Source organism: Myotis davidii, unplaced genomic scaffold (genome assembly GCF_000327345.1).
Source record: "Myotis davidii unplaced genomic scaffold, ASM32734v1 scaffold238, whole genome shotgun sequence".
Classification (NCBI taxonomy): Eukaryota; Metazoa; Chordata; class Mammalia; order Chiroptera; family Vespertilionidae; genus Myotis; species Myotis davidii.
In genome coordinates, this window is record NW_006293779.1 from 2,946,346 (window position 1) to 2,964,108 (window position 17,763).

The 17,763-nt window shown below is 47.3% G+C and overlaps 1 protein-coding gene across 2 annotated transcripts in view; it reads right to left on the reverse strand.

The window, feature by feature from the left end:
* Positions 1–17,763, reverse strand: part of LBH (limb bud and heart development) — a 32,258-nt gene that overhangs the window by 7,866 nt on the left and 6,629 nt on the right. For both annotated transcript variants that reach the window (XM_015566347.1, XM_006767425.2), the window contains exon 2: positions 15,695–15,797. In XM_015566347.1, coding sequence (XP_015421833.1) covers positions 15,695–15,772 — 78 coding nt within the window. In that variant the 5' untranslated portion in view covers positions 15,773–15,797. The remainder of the gene's footprint in view (positions 1–15,694; positions 15,798–17,763) is intronic.

The following is a 17,763-nucleotide window of genomic DNA, read 5'->3' on the forward strand; positions in this document are numbered from 1 at the left end:
AAATAAAATACAAAAATAAAATAAAATAAGATATGATAAAATTAAAAAAAGAAACAGCAGGCACGCAAAAGCAGTCCTGGTGAATTTTATGGGAGACACGTCTTCAGGGGCAACCTTTGCCAGGTGACCTCTGATGCCAAGAGGCCCTGACGTTTTGGGAACTCAAATGGGTTCACTCGAAAGGTCAAGGGAACTTCAGGCCCTTCCAGGAAGAAGACACGGCCGGTGAGATGTGGTCTGGAAGCCGGGACACTAGAATTTCTGGCTGTGTAGATCAGAACTTTCTGTGATTGTGGAAATGTTTCCTACCTGCGCTGCCCAACAGTAGCCACTAGTCACGTGTGACCACTGAGCTCTTGAAGCAAGGCTAAACATGTTCATTTTCTTTCATTTGTATTAACATACATGTATAGGATATATTTAAATATAATATGTTTACACCTGTGGCAACTGCACTGGATAGCATAGACCTAAGCGTGTGAATAGGAGGACAATGAAAGCAGGACTGTCCAGGGAAAGTCGGGATGTTTGGCTGATGGGCCAACACAGGCGGCTGTGCAGCAGAGGAGTCTGGGGTTGAGGGCGAGCTCTGGGGATGAGGAGTTAGTGGGCAGGCTTTTGGCTTAAGTAGAAAAGTTGCCAGTCAGCTCCCATTTCAGCCGTGGAGGGGACCTGAAAGGCAATACCAAGGCTCCAAAGGCCTGAAATTTGGGGGCCTAGCTATCAACTGTCTGCCTCGACGCCAGGTGATCTAAACCTGGCTGTCTCTGGGGTAGGGAGAGGAGAGAGATGCCTGGCACCTGGGATGGAAAATGTGAGTAATTCTGGTTAGACCAGCCCTCCCCTGTGTGCTTGTGTGCGTCCCTCAGCCATCATCCCTGACAAGCAGCCTGAGCTGGCCACAAAGAGGGCGGAGGGTTCGGCCAAGAGCTGAGAGATGCTAACGGGGAAAGCGGACACCGGCAGGTAGAGGGGATGAAAGGTGGCTGACTGGACACAAAGGGCTAATTACCAGCTCTGCAAGCTGAGACCTCGGGAGCTCCTCTTTGCTGGGTGGGTGGAAAGGGGAGGTAGGGCAGAGGGCCTCAGCTCCCCAAAGAACTGAGAGTGATCTGCTTCTGTGTAAGCCTCTCCCCTCTCTGGTTCCAGCGAGAGAAAACGTCACCCTCCAACCTGCTGTGGGAAATGGCCGCTCCCACGGGAGTCTAAACACCTGGCTTTGACCTGGCCCCAAAGCGTATTGTCTCCATGACCATGGTCTCATCATTTTAACTTCTCTGAGCCTCAGCTGCCTCCTGCGTAAAATGAGGAGGGAATGTCCATGTTACAGTATTGTTGCAAGATTTCCATGAGGCTGCATGCTGAGCGCCATCATGGTACCCGTCAGGCTCAAAGAAGTGGAGACCCATCCCCCAACCCTTCCTCTATAAATTGGGGTTAATGTTAATTCCCATTTTATGGGGCTTTGGAAAGACTGAAATACAGGGATATGTGAACATGTTCTGTAAACTTTAAATTCCTAACGATGGTTCTTATTAGGTAAAATTGGGGTCTCCAGGGACCATTTAGAGCAGTGGTTCCCAATCTTTTTTTGGCCATGTCCCACCTAAGCATTTCTAAAATCCTGGTCCCCCCTCCCCTTGTGACAAATAATTCTTATTATTCAAAAAGTGACTCCTATTCACATGGAGGAAGCCTAAGGGGCCATTAACTCGGTCTAAACAAACTTCCAAAGAACACGGCATCCATGAAAGAGAAAAATAAAAGAACGAAAAGACAGTGGAAGTACCGAGGAAGAAATCACTAAGAAATTGTTTAAAAAATAATAATATAAAGTGATATGAAAAAAATAGCAAATAAATTTCAAAACATATAATAGAGAACTGAAATGCATAAATATGTCACAATATATATTTTATATGCTGTATATGAGGCCCCTAGAACCATAAGAAATGCAAAAAATTCACTGTTAAGAACTCATTCTCAAATTGCCCTTCCCTTAAAAATCAAATTGCCCCCCCCAGGGGGATCCCACCTTGGGAACCACTGGTTTAGAGTGAGGGGCTGGGAAGTCACTAGCTGTGGCTTAGGACAAGAGCAAGTCAGCAGCACTCCTGGGCTTGTGCTCACAAACTCCAGGCCAGGCTCTTTGGAGAAATGGTTTGACCCCATTGCTTCCCTCCCAGCGCCTGCTTTCCTAGGGCCTGGGTTCGCCAGCTGGGATGGAAGCCACTGCCTTGCCCAGATCCTGGTCTCTCGGTTGAAGTCCTAGAGCTGGAGGTCTTCGCATTCTGCGCCTCTCCCTCAGCCTACTGCATGGGTAAGTCAGGCCCTCCTGCCCCTCGGGTCCCCAGAGTCTTCTTTCTCCTGGAGAACAACAATGTGTTGGCTCTGTGTGTTTATTCCTTCCTAGGAGGGGCTGGTTTATAACAATGGGCAGATCTCTACCAATATCCTGCTCTCCAAGGGCTGAATGAATGAGCAGCAGCAACTCATTAAAATGAAAAGTACACCCTGCTTTTCTGCCCCCTAACAATAAGTGAAGGCAAGAAATACGTTCTTTGCCTCCTGCTATTTTATCATCATCATCACCATCATTATTATTTACATTTTACTGACTTTTCAAAGCGAAATGTGGCTGGTAAGAACAGAAAAATTAGAGCAAAGGGGCGGACTGGCTACTGCCTGGATTCAGGGAGGGAAGAACATTCTCCAGTTTCCATTTGGATGCAAGTCACCTCCTTCTCCATCCTTGAGACGCTCACCTCGCTCAGATCTCTCCTGGGCTAGGACTATGGATCAGCCACCTCTCCCTCTCCTACCCTGCTCTGGTGTTTCTAATCCTAGAGGGGACTCCAACAGAGATTGGAGCCTAATGAAGATGCTGAGGCCTCGAGCCTTGACTTAAAAGAAAAGGAAATCCTCGGGAAAACACCACCTTTCATAAACATCTCTCTCTCACACCCATCCTGCAGGAGAGTTCCACATCCCAGTTAATTAGCACCAATTGCTACCGATAACTCTCCGGGCCCAGTGAGCTGATGGGGCTTTTGGAATGTTCTCCAAGTTCTCCAGGGCAGTGAGAAAAGCAGGCAGTGACCTGGCTTAGATGATTGAAAATACCCACATCCTATCAACTACACCACCATTGCCCTTTGGGAAGAAGACACGCCTCCCAGTCACTTTGGGGCTCTGCAGAATGACAGATCCCTTTCTCTGTCTTTCTCCTTTGGTGCTACCCAAATGTCCCACAGCCCCACCCCCTTCTCTCCGAAAGCCCAGATTGATGTGGCTGCCATTTCCAACCATTCCTTCATTCTTCATTTTGGAGACAAAAATCTTGAGACCTGGCCTGGTCCCACAGCCTTCCCATCGTTGTCTGGGGTTCCCTTCCTAACCCCTACCAAACCCACCCCTGTATGAGAACAACTCTTTCTAGTACAGTGATGGCGAACCTATGACACGCATGTCAGAGGTGACACGCAAACTCATTTTTTTTGGTTGATTTTTCTTTGTTAAATGGCATTTAAATATATAAAATAAATATCAAAAATATAAATCTTTGCTTTACTATGGTTGCAAATATCAAACAATTTCTATATGTGACACGGCACCAGAGTTAAGTTAGGGTTTTTCAAAATGCTGACACGCCGAGCTCAAAAGGTTCGCCATCACTGTTCTAGTCTCTAGGACTTTGTTACCACCCTGCCCACGGCCTTCGCTCAGCCTCAGTCGGCACCGCCTCTGCAGCACATGACCTGGCCAGGCAGCCTGCTTTGGGCCGTACCCTCTCCCGATTCTCATGACCCTGCTGAGATCCACCTGACCTGTCCAACCTCATCTTCCCTGTGCCCTCCTGGACTTGGAGTCATTCTAGGATTTCTCCAGCCTCCGGCAGCCTCCTGGCTTCGCCTGTCCATCGTAGGCTGCTGGTTCCCCAGTCCACAGCTACACTTCCACCTTCCCACGATCTGTGAAACATCCCCACTTGGATGATATCCATGACCTCCAATCCACCTTGTCCCACACTAAGGTCATCAGCTGATTTCCGTGGCTTTAAGTTAAAACTTTTTTTTCCCCCGCCCAAGCAGGAAGCCTTGCTTGATCGTAGGTCCTGCAAAAGAGGCCTGGATATTTCAGTTGGTCCTAACTGCAGTATTGATGCTAAAAAAAAAAAACCCTGAAGTAAACAGGACTATATTCCCAGTGGTCCACTCATCTCACGGAGGCCGTCCACACTCACAGGAAGGCGAAGGTCCTCCTGTCCTCTGGTCAGACATATTCTGTTCAGTTTAGAGCAGTGGTTCCCAAAGCTCAATTCCCATCGTTCTTTCAGGGAGGGAGTGTTCATGGAGTTACATATTTTCCTTAACAATACTAAGATGTTACTTGCCTTTTCTCCTGTGTTGACCCTTGTACTAGTGGTATGAAGAACAATGGTGGGTGAAATTGCTGGCACCTTAGCAAGAATTAATGAATGCAGTGATATTAACTATACTTGTAGTGATTATATTTTTCGCCATCTCCTGCTCACAATTAAAAAAAAAACTTAATGTTTGCAGTGGAGCAGAAATTTTATTAAATATGGACTCTTAAGTACATGTTGTTTTTTAAAAGATTCTCTGAGATGAAATGGAAAGTCAGCATAAAACACTTTTGCTGCATAGCAGAGCACAATGGTTGTCTCGAGGGGAAAAAAGCACTTAGGTGATTGAGTTGCAAGCTGAACTAGCCACTTTTTCCACGGAACACTATTTTTACTTGAGAAAATGACCAGCAAACTATGGTTATCCAGACTTGATTATTTAGCAGACATGTTCTCAAAAATGAATAAAATGAGCCTCTCATTTCAAAGAAAATGACTGATGGTCTTTCTTACCAGTGATAAAAATTGAGCTTTCAAACAAAAATCAGAATTTGGGGAAACATGTATCAGCCACTGTAAGCTTGACAGTTTCCTAATACTTGAAGAACTTCTGATGAAGCCAGTGGAGACATTAACAAATATGATTTTTTTTGACATTATATAATGAAATGTGTCAATATTTGAAAGGTCTTTAATGTTCATTTGTGAAGGTTTCAGATTCCACTTGGCCACTAACCTTTAAGAAACCATCACTTGTTGAGTTTAGGTGAAATATCAAAGAAAAACATATTAAAAGGCTATTTACAATATTTCTTCTTTTTATAACTACATATTTGCATAAGCCAGATTTTCTTTATTTACTATAACAGATTGAGGCAGAAACAGTTATGAGAATGCAGCTATCTTCTATTAAGGCAGACACCAAACAAATTTACAAAAATGAAAAACAATGCTTTTCTTTTCACTAAACTTTTCTTATTTTGGAAAATGGATTTGTTTTTATGATAAACTTACTGATGTTAACATGTAATGATTTTATTATTTTAAATGAATTAATAAACACAATTTAAAAAGACATAATCCACATATGACATAATCAGAATATATAACCCACATGAACAAATATCCATGGGGTCCTCAATCATTTTTAGGAATGTAAAAGGGACTGAGACCAGAGTGTGAGAACTGTTGGCCTAAAGAACCCACAAGAGGAGGATAGTATAAGTCAGCGGTTCTCAACCTGTGGGTCGCGACCCCTTTGGCGGTCGAACGACCCTTTCACAGGGGTCGCCTAAGACCATCCTGCATATCAGATATTTACATGACGATTCATAACAGTAGCAACATTACAGTGATGAAGTAGCAACGAAAATAATTTTATGGTTGGGTCACAACATGAAGAACTGTATTTAAAGGGCCAGAAGGTTGAGAACCACTGGGTCAAGGTTGAAGGTCAATACATTTTAAAACTGGAAAAGATTTAAAGGGAACCTAAAAGCTGCCTTCATTGTCAGAAAGGCTGGCATAAAGAAGAAAGCCGATTTTTTTAACTCCAGGACTGATCTCCGATCAGGATGGCGGATTTCACCTCCCTGTACAGTGTTCTAATCACAAAAGTGACACGATCCACCCGCCCCTAACGACAGAGGAACCAAGGCCCACAGAGCTGACTGATGCGAGTTGCCCGAGCTGACACAGACAGCGGCAAAGCCACGATTAGAGACCAGCTACCCAGATTCCTCGTCCGTAATCCCACTGTGCTGAGAGCGTCTGAGCGCCACGGCACTGGCAGCATCCGAAGAACACCTCCGTGACTCAACGCCATGCTACCCCGTGCATCCCTTTATCTGATAGGAGACTGGCACAGTCGCGAAGGTGCCCTCCCACCCTGCGAGACTATAGTGCCACAGTTCTCACTCTAAGATCAGTGTACGCATCCAAAAGTTTGTGTGGGTCCCTCCTAAAAGAATTTTGAAAAACTGTGTCTCCTTTCATGTGTTTTTAAACTGACACCTAAAACTTCTGATAAATTATAAATCTTAACATTTTAAAAATAAAACTTTCATGCCACTCTTTTCAGTGCACTCAGTATGCCAAAGCAATTTGATATCAACAATTGCCTATTTTTTAAAAAAAAATTCATAAACAAGCTCTTAAGTCAAATCTCATTCCTTTCTCCACTTGAAACTATATTTCCAGTCTACTTCCCTATAGGATTTTCCTTAATATGTTTTTATATTTGAAAGTTTTAAGTCATTAGCTTTTCATACTTCACTGAAATAAAAAGATGTATTTGTGTATATAAAAACGACTTAAGGTTTTATGTCTCATGACCCTAAGGCTTATTAATTTTAAAAAATTCTGAATTGGCTTATTGCAGCTATTAGTATATAACTGATCAGTAAACATACCATAAATACTTATTAATCACAATGATACATTATTTAGATCGGTTTCTTAATGTGATAGATAGGAAGATTTATGGAGCTTCCTAGACAGTAACATTTTGAATGATTCGTTTATTTGATGCTGCCAGGGTTTCTATATCCTGGAGGAAAGCACCTTAAAATATTGGGGAGGGGGAGGGGCAGGTCCTTCTCTTATAAGGGGGAGATGGGCAATTGTGATAGGAAAGGTAGGAAGAGAAAACTGACAAAGCCCGTCTCCAGGAAATGCAATTTTAGAAAAGCAACAGAAGGAAGTTGAAGATGTGGAAAATGATTTTCCGAAAATGCTCTCTGCTGTCATATCCCTTGGAAAGTTTCTGTGCACCCCAGGGGCAGCTGTCCTCTCATAGAACATTCTATGTATTAAAAAGTAATCTGGCATGAAAACCTCCAATATTAGGATGCCAAGGAAAACAGCTAGGAAGGATCCTCACCTTCAACTGTTATATCCAAAGGGGCAAATGACCAAAGGAATACAGAATTCATCATGGAGGACTAGCTAATCTTTAAGAATGCTTCCAACCAAGAGGATCACATTCAACTCTCGAAGAAAAGAAATTCCTTCGTGGTAACAACGGTGATGTCAGCCTCAGGAAGTCTTTATTCCTTCCCGCCCAGCACACATATGGCTCAATTCTATTTCTACTTTACTCGTTGTTTAAAAAATAAAACTATCTCTACACAAATGGGAAGCTAGCATTACTTATTATAGGTAGCAACCATAAAGTTACACTGACATTTTTAAAGTTTGTCTGGGTGACACCTAAGTGAACTTTTTGAACCATCAGGAGTATGTGGACCCTGGACCATGGCCAAGGCTGCTTACTCATTGCGAAGCACCTGGGGCCTGCAGGGTTGGGCAGAAGGACCTTGAGCCCTGGGCCCAAGGCTCCATTGTGTTCAGATCTACTTCTAAAAGTGCAGTCCATGCTTGACTTCAGGGAAGCAATATTTCTCAACCATGACCATTCATGAGCCAGACCTGGAACCCCAGAAATACCAAGATGGCTCAGGGGACAGAGCGTCCATCTGTCCAACTTTCATGGGACGCCAGGCTGAGGCAACGTCACTGGTCCTCCTTAAGGACACATGGCACTCGATGTCATTAATAGAATAAAGGCGATAAGTAGGGCCTGTACAAATATACATGTGTAATTTTGTCTACACACCCACTGTGGGACAAGAATATGATCACCAGTAAGCTATTTTGCAATGCTGGCTAATTGCCTAACATCATCAACTGCTATCATCTCTGCTCAAAATAAGCAATTAACAAACTAGAGGAAGATGTACAACATCTCCTAACCACCTTAAAATAACCAAGCACCTTTCTGACTCAGTCCACAAAGCGCCTCCATTATTCCATCCCTACAGATTCGACACCCGTGAGCTCCTGTTCGCTAGAGCTTTCAATGCCAGGAGCTTATATTTTGATAAACTCTTTGATTTGTTTTCTGTTTTTAAGGTAATCAAGAGGCTTAATAATGTTGAATCTCTTTGAATCAGTAACTCCACTTCCAGGAATTTATTCCAAGGAAACGAATCAGACCTAAGCAGAGATTTACGTAAAATGAGGCTTGGAGCAGCGCTCTTTTTAAGAACAAAACATGCCACCACCTAATTTTCAGCGATAAGAAGTGGTACATAACAAAATGAAATGCCATTTTACAAAGAAAACCAAATTACAGGAACACAGTCACAGTATTATAGTATGTGAACAAAAAGATTCAATAGAGCATAGACAGTATTATGTCAGTTTTTTAAAAATATAAATGCATATTAATATGCTGGAAGGAAACATACCAAAATGGTTCAGTAAATAAGAATATGGGTGTTCTTTTCGTCATACTTCTCTATAATTTTTCCTAAATTTCTAAAAGGAATGAAAATTACCTTTATAATAACACACACACACACACACACACACACACGCCCTTGGGAAGGCCAAAGATGCCTCTCAAATCCAGGATGGGCAAAGCAAGTATTTCCACTCTCCAAAGTAAAGACAGAAGGCGTACTATTAATCCAGCCCGGGGACAACTGTTAAATTCAAGGTATTCTAGTAACAGAGACCAACCACCGCTGGACTGAGGTTTGTGAACACCCTCGTTGCTCAGGCCAATTCTACTTTGACGGAGAAACCCAGACCCTTCCTCCATTGGCTCCAATAGAATTCCTGGTCGAGAAGCAAGTTGTTGCTGCTACTTCAGCTAAATGCTTGGGCGCCTCTTCTGTACAGTTTACTGAAAAGGAGCTTCTGACAGTGCAAGGGAATTAATTTCAGCGGGAGCGGCCAAGGGAGCTCCCAAATATCCCCTTGGTCAAAGTGCTAGAATCAGCGGTTCTCAATCTGTGGGTTGCGACCCCTTTGGGGGGATTGAATGACCCTTTCACAGGGGTCGCCTAAGACCATCGGAAAAACACATATAATTACACATTGTTTTTGAGATTAATCACTATGCTTTAATGATGCTCAATTTGTAACAATGAAATTGGGTGGTCACCACAGCATGAGGAACTGTATTAAAGGGCCGCGGCATTAGGACGGTTGAGAACCACTGTGCTAGATGGACCGCAGCAGGAGAAACTTTTGGCTGATTTTATTTTATTTTTTCTAAGACAGGTCTGTGCAAGAAGGGGCCCTCCCCTGCTGAGGAGTGAAGCCACAGCCACAGGCTCTGATTTACTGATAAAGCCTCCTCCTGAGGTGGGCTCGGGGACAGGGGAAGGACAGGTGGCGAGGTGACAGGCAGCAGACGTGGCACGGGGCTGGCAGACTGGAAAGGAGTGAAGTCCCGTCAGCTCTGAGCTCCATGTGAATGAGGGCCTGTCTTCATACCCTCAGAGGATTATTTTAGGACTCGGGCCTGAGAGATCATTTCAGGACATTCACTAGACACCCAGGAATAGCTCTTGGCTCTAGTCATAAGATTCGCCACCCAAACTCATCCCTTTCCCTAATGGTGCAGTCCTCCTTTCTACCCAACTTGGGAGATGGGGGCGACATAGAGAAAATGCTGATCCTACAAAAGTCTACGCCATGGGGTGGCCAAGGTAGAGGGATTGTCCTCGATGCAGGAAAGGGAGGGAGGAGGGGTCCAACCAGCCACTCAGCCCTCGGTAAGCAGCTGTTGGAGGACACTGCGGGGAGCACCACAGGCACAAAGCAGAGTCTAAGACGCAGACCCAGCTCCAGGCGCGATGAACACGCCAGCACTTGAGAGGCGTCAGGCCTAACACAGGCCCTTTGAGAGGAGGCCGGCTGTATGGTTCTAGTGTGCACCACGTTGGCTCAGAAAGTGAAGAGAGCTTGTTCTCTCCCTGGACGGGCTACAGACTCACTGTTGTGATCACAGTGTGTGTGCAGGGGGGTGGGAGGAGAGGTAGAGGGGAGGGGGGTCCCCCATGGGAATAATTCTAGCCCTCTGCAGGCCCTCACCCAGGGGCATTCCAAACAGAGAACGCTATGTTTGTGTCCAGGCTTCGGGCCTAGGAAGGAAGGTGCTGGACCCCTCATAGAAAGGGGGCTGGATCTGAACAGTGTGTGCTGACTCCAAAAGAAGCAGGCTGCAGACACAACACCACCCAATGCACCAGACTCCGTGTGCTCCTGTACCCTGTGGCCCTCACTGCCTGACTTGCATCACATGATTTTGATTTGTACCCAGGAGGGACTGGGGTGGAGGGGGACGGGACAGGAGACAGAAAACTCGCTGCAATTCCAGTAACGTGTCGTGTCCATGGCTGGATGTCTCCTGCCAAGTGCTTTGGAATTTTAGCTTTATGTCTCTCCAAGGATGACTGAGGCCTTTTAAGTCTGATGTTGTGAAAGACAATTTCCTGGTGACCATGAGACTTCCAAGGGACTGCCCCGCAGAACGTGCGGGGGTCCCACAGCTGGGGGTCACCTGTGAGACACGGGGTGGGGAGGAGAAAGAGGCAGGTAGTTGAAAGGAAATGCCCAGAACAGCCTCATGAGCAGGGGCTTGTGGGAGACGGAGGCAGGGATAGGAAGCAGGAACCTCTCTGAGAACTTAACTCAGAGAAGAAGCTCAACCCATCACATATTTTAACACGTGCAATTAACAGGTGGGGAGGGCTCGGGGGAAGGCAGGCTCATGTAGCTGTGAGTGAAGACAGCGTTTCTATCACTGCCTGACTTCAGTGACTAAACCGAGCCTGTTCCCTGTTGCTGATAAAGAGTGAGGCGCGGGGAGAAAGGAGCCAGTTACTGTTGGGCCAGGGAGCTAGAAGAGGCTGGGAATTCGGTCCAGGGAGAGGTGAGCTCAGCCAGCATAATGCTTTAGACCCGCCCTTATGCAGAGCTAGAACTGAGGCGCTTGGACTGCCAGGAGCAAATGGCAGGGCTGTCGCAAGAATAGGTCACCCCCACTGTCCCTCCCCCCTACCATATAAAACACCAGGATATCCCTCCCTCTAGTCTTGGGAAATGCAGGGGATGACGCAGGGAAGCTCTGAGCTCTGTGGATCACAGGGAGGGCATGGGCATGGGGCACGGGGCACAGTGGTGTGTGAAGACCTCACTCCCGGTTGACAGCACATCCTCCTGGCTTCCCTGAGAAGGAGAGCCGGCCGCCTGTGTGACTGGTGGATGGGCATCAGGTGGTAGGAGTACGTGACCAAGACCAGCAAAAGGAACACAAAGGGCCTCCAGTAAGGGACACGCGTACTAATCAGAGAGGGATTTAAAGAACCTAGGGAAGGATAAAGTCATCAGATTTTGGTCCAGATGCTTTAGAAGGGACTTAGGAAGGGAGTAAACCTGGAGAAGCTCAACATGCTGTGCTGTGGCCCTTGGGTTGTGGCAGCATCCGTGTCCCCGGGCAAATGCTCAGGACCTCTCCCTATTCATGACCCAGGCCAATTGTGGGCAACATGGAAGGAGACCCAATCAGAGAGGCATTCCAAACGCCATATTCTTAGAGCCCCTGTAGCCAGGGCTGTGCAAAGCAGCAGTGACCTGCTTCCCTGAATTAGGGAAAGGAAGAAGGCCTTAGACGGCATAAATTCTATCCCAGGGCAGGACCCCAGGAGGCCCACAGATGCAGTGTGTGTGTGTGTGTGTGTGTGTGTGTGTGAGAGAGAGAGAGAGAGAGAGAGAGAGAGAGAAAGTATACACTGAAACCTCATTTTTTACATTAAAAGTTATTCTGACCTCAGAGCTTCTGTGAAATCTGAGTTTAGCATGACAATTATTGAGTTGATCATTTGGAATAATAAAACTGATAGAGTTTCTTCATCAGATAGTTGAATCTTCTTAGAGTTTACATCAACGGAGTGTTTATTGAACATCTACTGTGTGCCTAACAAGTACTCTGAGAGGGGGGGGTACTTCCATAAGGGACATAAATGTCCTCAACGAGACCCTCCCCCTCAGCCCAGTGAGCTGGCTGCCACCCACAGCCATCCCAAAATGTACTCAGACTTTCTAGTAACCATTTACTCACCCAACTGGTGGGTGTTGTAATTCATGCCAAGAGAGTACACAGACATGAATTTCTCATAACGACTCTCTACATAAATGTTAAGACAAAACAAAGCACTGGCTCTGTCAATTTTTATACAATGCTCACAAAATAGCACTAACTTCCTGAGCACAAAAGATCGGGCTTGCCTGAATCTTTCAGGGGATACAAAGGCATTTCTGTAAAGCTGGGACCGGCATGAGACTGAGACCTTTACAGGTCCTGAGGCAGAAGGGAGGCTGGCTAGCTTTAGAGTCTGGAGACTGGGTGTCGCTGAAACAACCACCATCATCTCGGCGCCTGCTCTGTGGAGGCCCTGAGCTGGTGGGCACCTTGATTTGGGGGGGAGTATAAGAAGGATGATGGCTGATGCGGACAAAGAGGGTAAGAAGTCATCCCCCTGCCCTCAGAGATCTGAGCTGGGAGAAGGTAAGGTGGGACCCATATCCTCAAAACCCAGTGCAGCATCATTTCAAAGCACCACGTGCCACAGGTGTTGAAAGAGGTCAGACCTGGGGCAAAGAAATCAGGACAGCTTCCTGCTCCTTAGGCCTGGAAGGTGGGGGAATGATTGACAAAGCCCCGTGTGCCTATTTACTTTACGACCTTGTTTCAAGGTCAAATCACAAGCCTGAGATTCTATTTCATCTGCCAAGTCGGGATTGATGTCTCCTTCCCACTTTCAGTTCCTTGGAAAAGCAGGTCTCAGTGAAAAGCCGCGTACTATTATTACCCTCGAGTAGAATGCCAAGAACAGAGCTCTGAGGTCTTCCGCCCCCAGCTCGGAGCCCACGGCTCTGGCCAAGTGCTGTCCCAGCCAATCCCCAGCGTGCTGGTGGGAATGTGTTTAATGGGAAGGCACTAGCTTTGAGCGAGCCCCGAGAATACCCATCATAAAGCTATTGTCAAGCCGGCACTTTGCAGAGCTCCACACCTGACCTTCACAGGGCACGCCAGGGGGTATCTGGAGATGCAACAAAATTCGATCACAGATGGAGGTGCCTTCTCAAAGTCCTAATTTTCTTTCAAAGCCAGCCCTAGTTTGACCTCAATCCAAGCCTTCTCATTGCCATCCAGACCTGGACTGACCATGGCTTCTGCATCGCTCCACCAGCCTGCCTGTGTTCCCATTGTTATGTACCTGCTGGCTTCCCCCGTAAGCCCTGTGCCTGCTCTGTGCAGGTGCCCAGCGCAGCACCTTACACTTACCAACCGGCCACTAAATGTTGCTTGGTTAAAGATGACAAGCTTTCTCTTCGCCAGGCAACCAGAAGACCTTTCTGAAATTTTGTGAAACTTTCAAAGAGTGCTTTGAAGTTCCAGGAAAGATATTTTGGAACTGGACAGTGTCCCTACCCCAGCAGCAGGGACAAGTTTCCTGCGGGGCTGTGAGAACTGGATGGCGGCCCTCAGTCCAGCACCATAGGGAAGAGTTGAGGGCCCGTTCTTCAGGCAGCGCCAAGACATTTCAGGAGCCCAGAGGTGATTTGATTTTCATTCTGCCGTTGCGATCCCAACTCAGCCGTCCTCGCCCCATGTTGCAGCCCCGTCCTCCATCGTCACCTGCCCTCTCCCTCAGACCCAGCACGGCGGCCTGAGAAAAGTGCCTGTAGGACCTGGCCCCTCATCCTGGGGCAATTCAAACGGAGAATATAAAAAGCACACCACACATACCGACGGCTGTGTTTGGAAAGGTCCTGTGATGGAAATCTAAAACTCAGAACTGAAAGAAAATCTCACCTGTAACCACAAAGAGATTCAGTCTGATTCAGTGGCTTGGAAACTGGTGTTTGAAAACACCCCAGCTGGTGAGCCAGGAAACTTCTGCCCTCCCACAGGCTGTGGGGCCAATTGTCTCGCTCAAACCCACTCTGGGTGGAGAGGATATAAAACCCCAGGAAAGGGTATTCCCCTCTCCCCCCCACAACCCCTAGGACCACCTGAATATTTATTTCCAGGGAGAAAAAGTGGGTAGACCACACTGACAAAACAAAGGGGTCTTCTTGAACCTCCCCAGCATGCCAGTGGGTGACTCCGCTGTCACCTGTCAATCTCCTTTACCCAAACTTAGCTTTCACCAAGGCAGGCTTTGATCACCCTCCCTCCACTGCACCCACCTGGCTTTCTATTTGTTTCTTCCTTTACTAAATAAATGCCCTTGGGATGGTGCTAAGGAATGGTTAGCCAGAGCAAGCCTGGAACCTGGCCAAGAACCAACTCGAGATACAAACACATGATCCATCAGAAGAGCAAGGCTTTGTAGTTCCAGACCCAAATCACCTACTCAGTCTGAGCCTGTTTCCTCATCCGTAAAACCAGAATTCCCCCCTCAGGGCTGTGGTCAAGAGGGAATGAGGCACTGGCCTCATTCAGTTGATTAGAGTGTCATCCCCATACACCAAGGTTTCGGGTTCGATCTCCAGTCAAGGCACACACAAGAAATAACCAATGGATACATAAATAAGTGGAACAACAAATTAATGTTTCTCTCTCTCTCCTTTTTAATCTCACTATCATCTGTACAGTGCATGGCCCACAGCAGACATTCAGTTAGTATCTGCTGAATAGGCCCATCACCCCCTCCCCCCCATATTTCTTCCCCAGGCCAGCTACCCTACACAATTTCCCTAGCCCCGAGGTCTTTCCTTAAAAACAGACTCCTAATGTAATAACTTAGGAGCTCTCCTCGGAAATCTGCCCCACAGGTAACCACAAGGGTTCCAATGCCGCTGTCAGCGAGTGGAGGAGCAACATGGCAGGTCAGAAAGAGCGTTGTGCTGAGAATCCAAAGCTCTTACTTAGGCCACATTTTTGGTCCTTTATGTATTTTAAATCCACACACGATAATTTCTAAGAGATAGCCTCTGATTGGGGAAAGCTCTCTTCAATTCTAAATAGTTTGAACATTAACGCTGTTGGAATCAGTTGGTCAACCATCGTCCTGCGGAAGAAAGCAGCCTTTGACACAGCTATTCCTCCACCACACCACCCTTCCCCATTAGCTGCCCCTCAAAGCAATGCTCCCACTGCCCAAGGCCAGGCCGGGAGGGGAAGTTCTGTCTGAACTGACTGTGCAAGTAACTTCCTCCACAGCCGCCAGGATGACTAATTAATAGCATCGGCTCATGTTTGCTGAATCCTTACTGTGTCCCAGGTTCTATGTGTGCCTTGTACACATCCTATCATCATGGTGAATCTTCACCACAATTCTATGAGATAAAGAATATTGTTGCCCCATTTTACAGACAAAAAAACTAAGGCTTACTGGCATTAGGGGACTTTCCCAAGGTCACACAGCTCTTAGTGGCAGTGGGATGCAGAATCAAGTCTGCCACCAGGCCCAGCAAAAGCTACTAGGCTCTGCAGAGCTAGAAGGAACCCAATACTGAACTCACCTGATAGGAAAGGCCATCCTTTCGGGGGTTGAGGCCAATCTCCTCCATGGATGGGGTGCTCATCATCACCTCAGTCATCTCGGCCGATCTCAGATAGTCAGGGCTGCCAAGAAACCCAGACCAAAAGTCAACAAACACACACTTTCACATTCCTCCTCTTGGTGCACTCTGCTGCTAGATCAAGGGAGTGTCTGGAGGCAGGATGAGAGGTGTTCAAAACAAAACTCACAGAAAAACAAGCTCACACCCCAAGGAAGTGCCCACAAGGCCAGAGCATGGGGCTCTCAACCTTGATCAACAAAGCCCATTGTCTGAAAACCTCTCTGGCAAACCTCCCCTTCCCTCCTCTCCTGTACTAACTAGTCTCCACCGGCTCAGAGGGGCTGGGTTTCTTTTAAGTGACAGAACTAGAAAAAAACCAAAACAGTAGGTAGCTGAGCACATCTGTCTATATGAACACCAATTCAACCCTTCTCCTGGGGAAAGGCATATTAGAGTTACATAATAATAACAGGTCAACCTCAGGGAAACCAAGTCCAACAATACTGCCTTCCTAAATCTTTCTCTGGTGTTGCTTTATTTCCCCCCCCAAAAATGTCCCACTTAAAACCCCAAGGGGTCAGCTTTCTGCAAGCTTCACATCTGCCATCCAACCCCCTTCTCTAGCCACAGCCACAGCAGCTGCAAGCTCACAGCTTGAAAAACATCCCTGTATTTTTTTTTTTTTTTTAAGCCTTAAGGATGCCCGGACTCTGATCACAAAGGAAATTTCCAGAGGGGCCAAGCTGGCCCACCAACGGCAGACATGTAAGTGCTTTGTACTCTGTAAGCAGGATACAAACATTCCATTATCCTCACACAAGCCACGGGCGCGCACAGGGGCTCGAAAGCAGAGTGCCAAATGGTACCAAAGTCAATGTACTCACTACACAATACCCAATATTTTCATGCCTTTACACATGCTTTAAAAAAAACTTTTTTTTTTAATGGAACGGGATGTAGAGAGATTCTGTCTAAGGAAACAGGGGTACCAGACGCTTCTTCATTTTATGGATACTATAGAGTAGCAATGACATTGGATTCGAGAACAGACACAGTAGGATCTGGTCCAATCTCTGCCACTCAAAAGCTGTGTGATCTTGAACAAGTCATACGACTTCTCTGAGCCACAGGTGCCCTGTGTGTCTGTTACCAAGATGCTAATAATGCATATCTCACAGTTATGCTGAAGAGTTCATCTGGGTTAGGGGAGGGAAGCGCTCATCAGCTATAAAATAACCCCAAATCTTCATGTCTCCGAGGATAACAACTCCGATGAGCTCTAAGGGGTTAGAGCCTTGGCAAGTTTTAGTGGCCACGGGCACAAAGCCTCCAATAGCCTTCAGTCTCACCCATATGGCACCTGGCTGCTGACACCCACGGAGGTGGTAGGGAAGGAAGGGGAGCCCCGAAGGAGAGGGGTCTAAGAGAAGATGCTGGGATTCGATTCGGGGCAAGTTTTGGGTCAGGAGCGGGAACTGCAAAGGCATTTTCCTCCTGGGTCATGGAAAGACTGCCGCCGGATAACTCCCCCCCCCCTCCTCACCCCCCAAAGAACTCGGCCAGAAGAGCGAGAGCGCACAGGCTCTCTCCAGGCTCTTCGTCTGGCGTAGGGGCGCTCGCTCCTCGCGCCGGCCGGGAAAGTTGAAGTCAGAAGCATGAACTTTCTGGAGGTGCCTGGGCTGAGCAGGAACGCGCCGAGCGGGTCTGCCGTCCGGGCTCTCTGCGCCTGCACCTGAGAGCGCGCTCCGCAGCCGCCAGCGCTCGCACCCCGGCCGCTCCTCCTCTTCCCCGGAGCAGGAAGGAAGGAAGCAGCAGCCGGCGCAAGTCCCAGCGGCCTGGGGCCTCGCTCCGCAATGTGCGCATCCCTTCCAGCCCAATCCCAGGTCCAGTGCAAACCTCCGCTGCCCCCTGCCCGGCCCTGGCTCCTTCTAACCGGGCCGGGGCGGGCCCCTCCTCCCCAGCCCGAGCCCCCACAAAAGCGCGTCGGTTTTTAAGGGCTATGGAGAGGGAAGGGGTCGGGAAGGTGC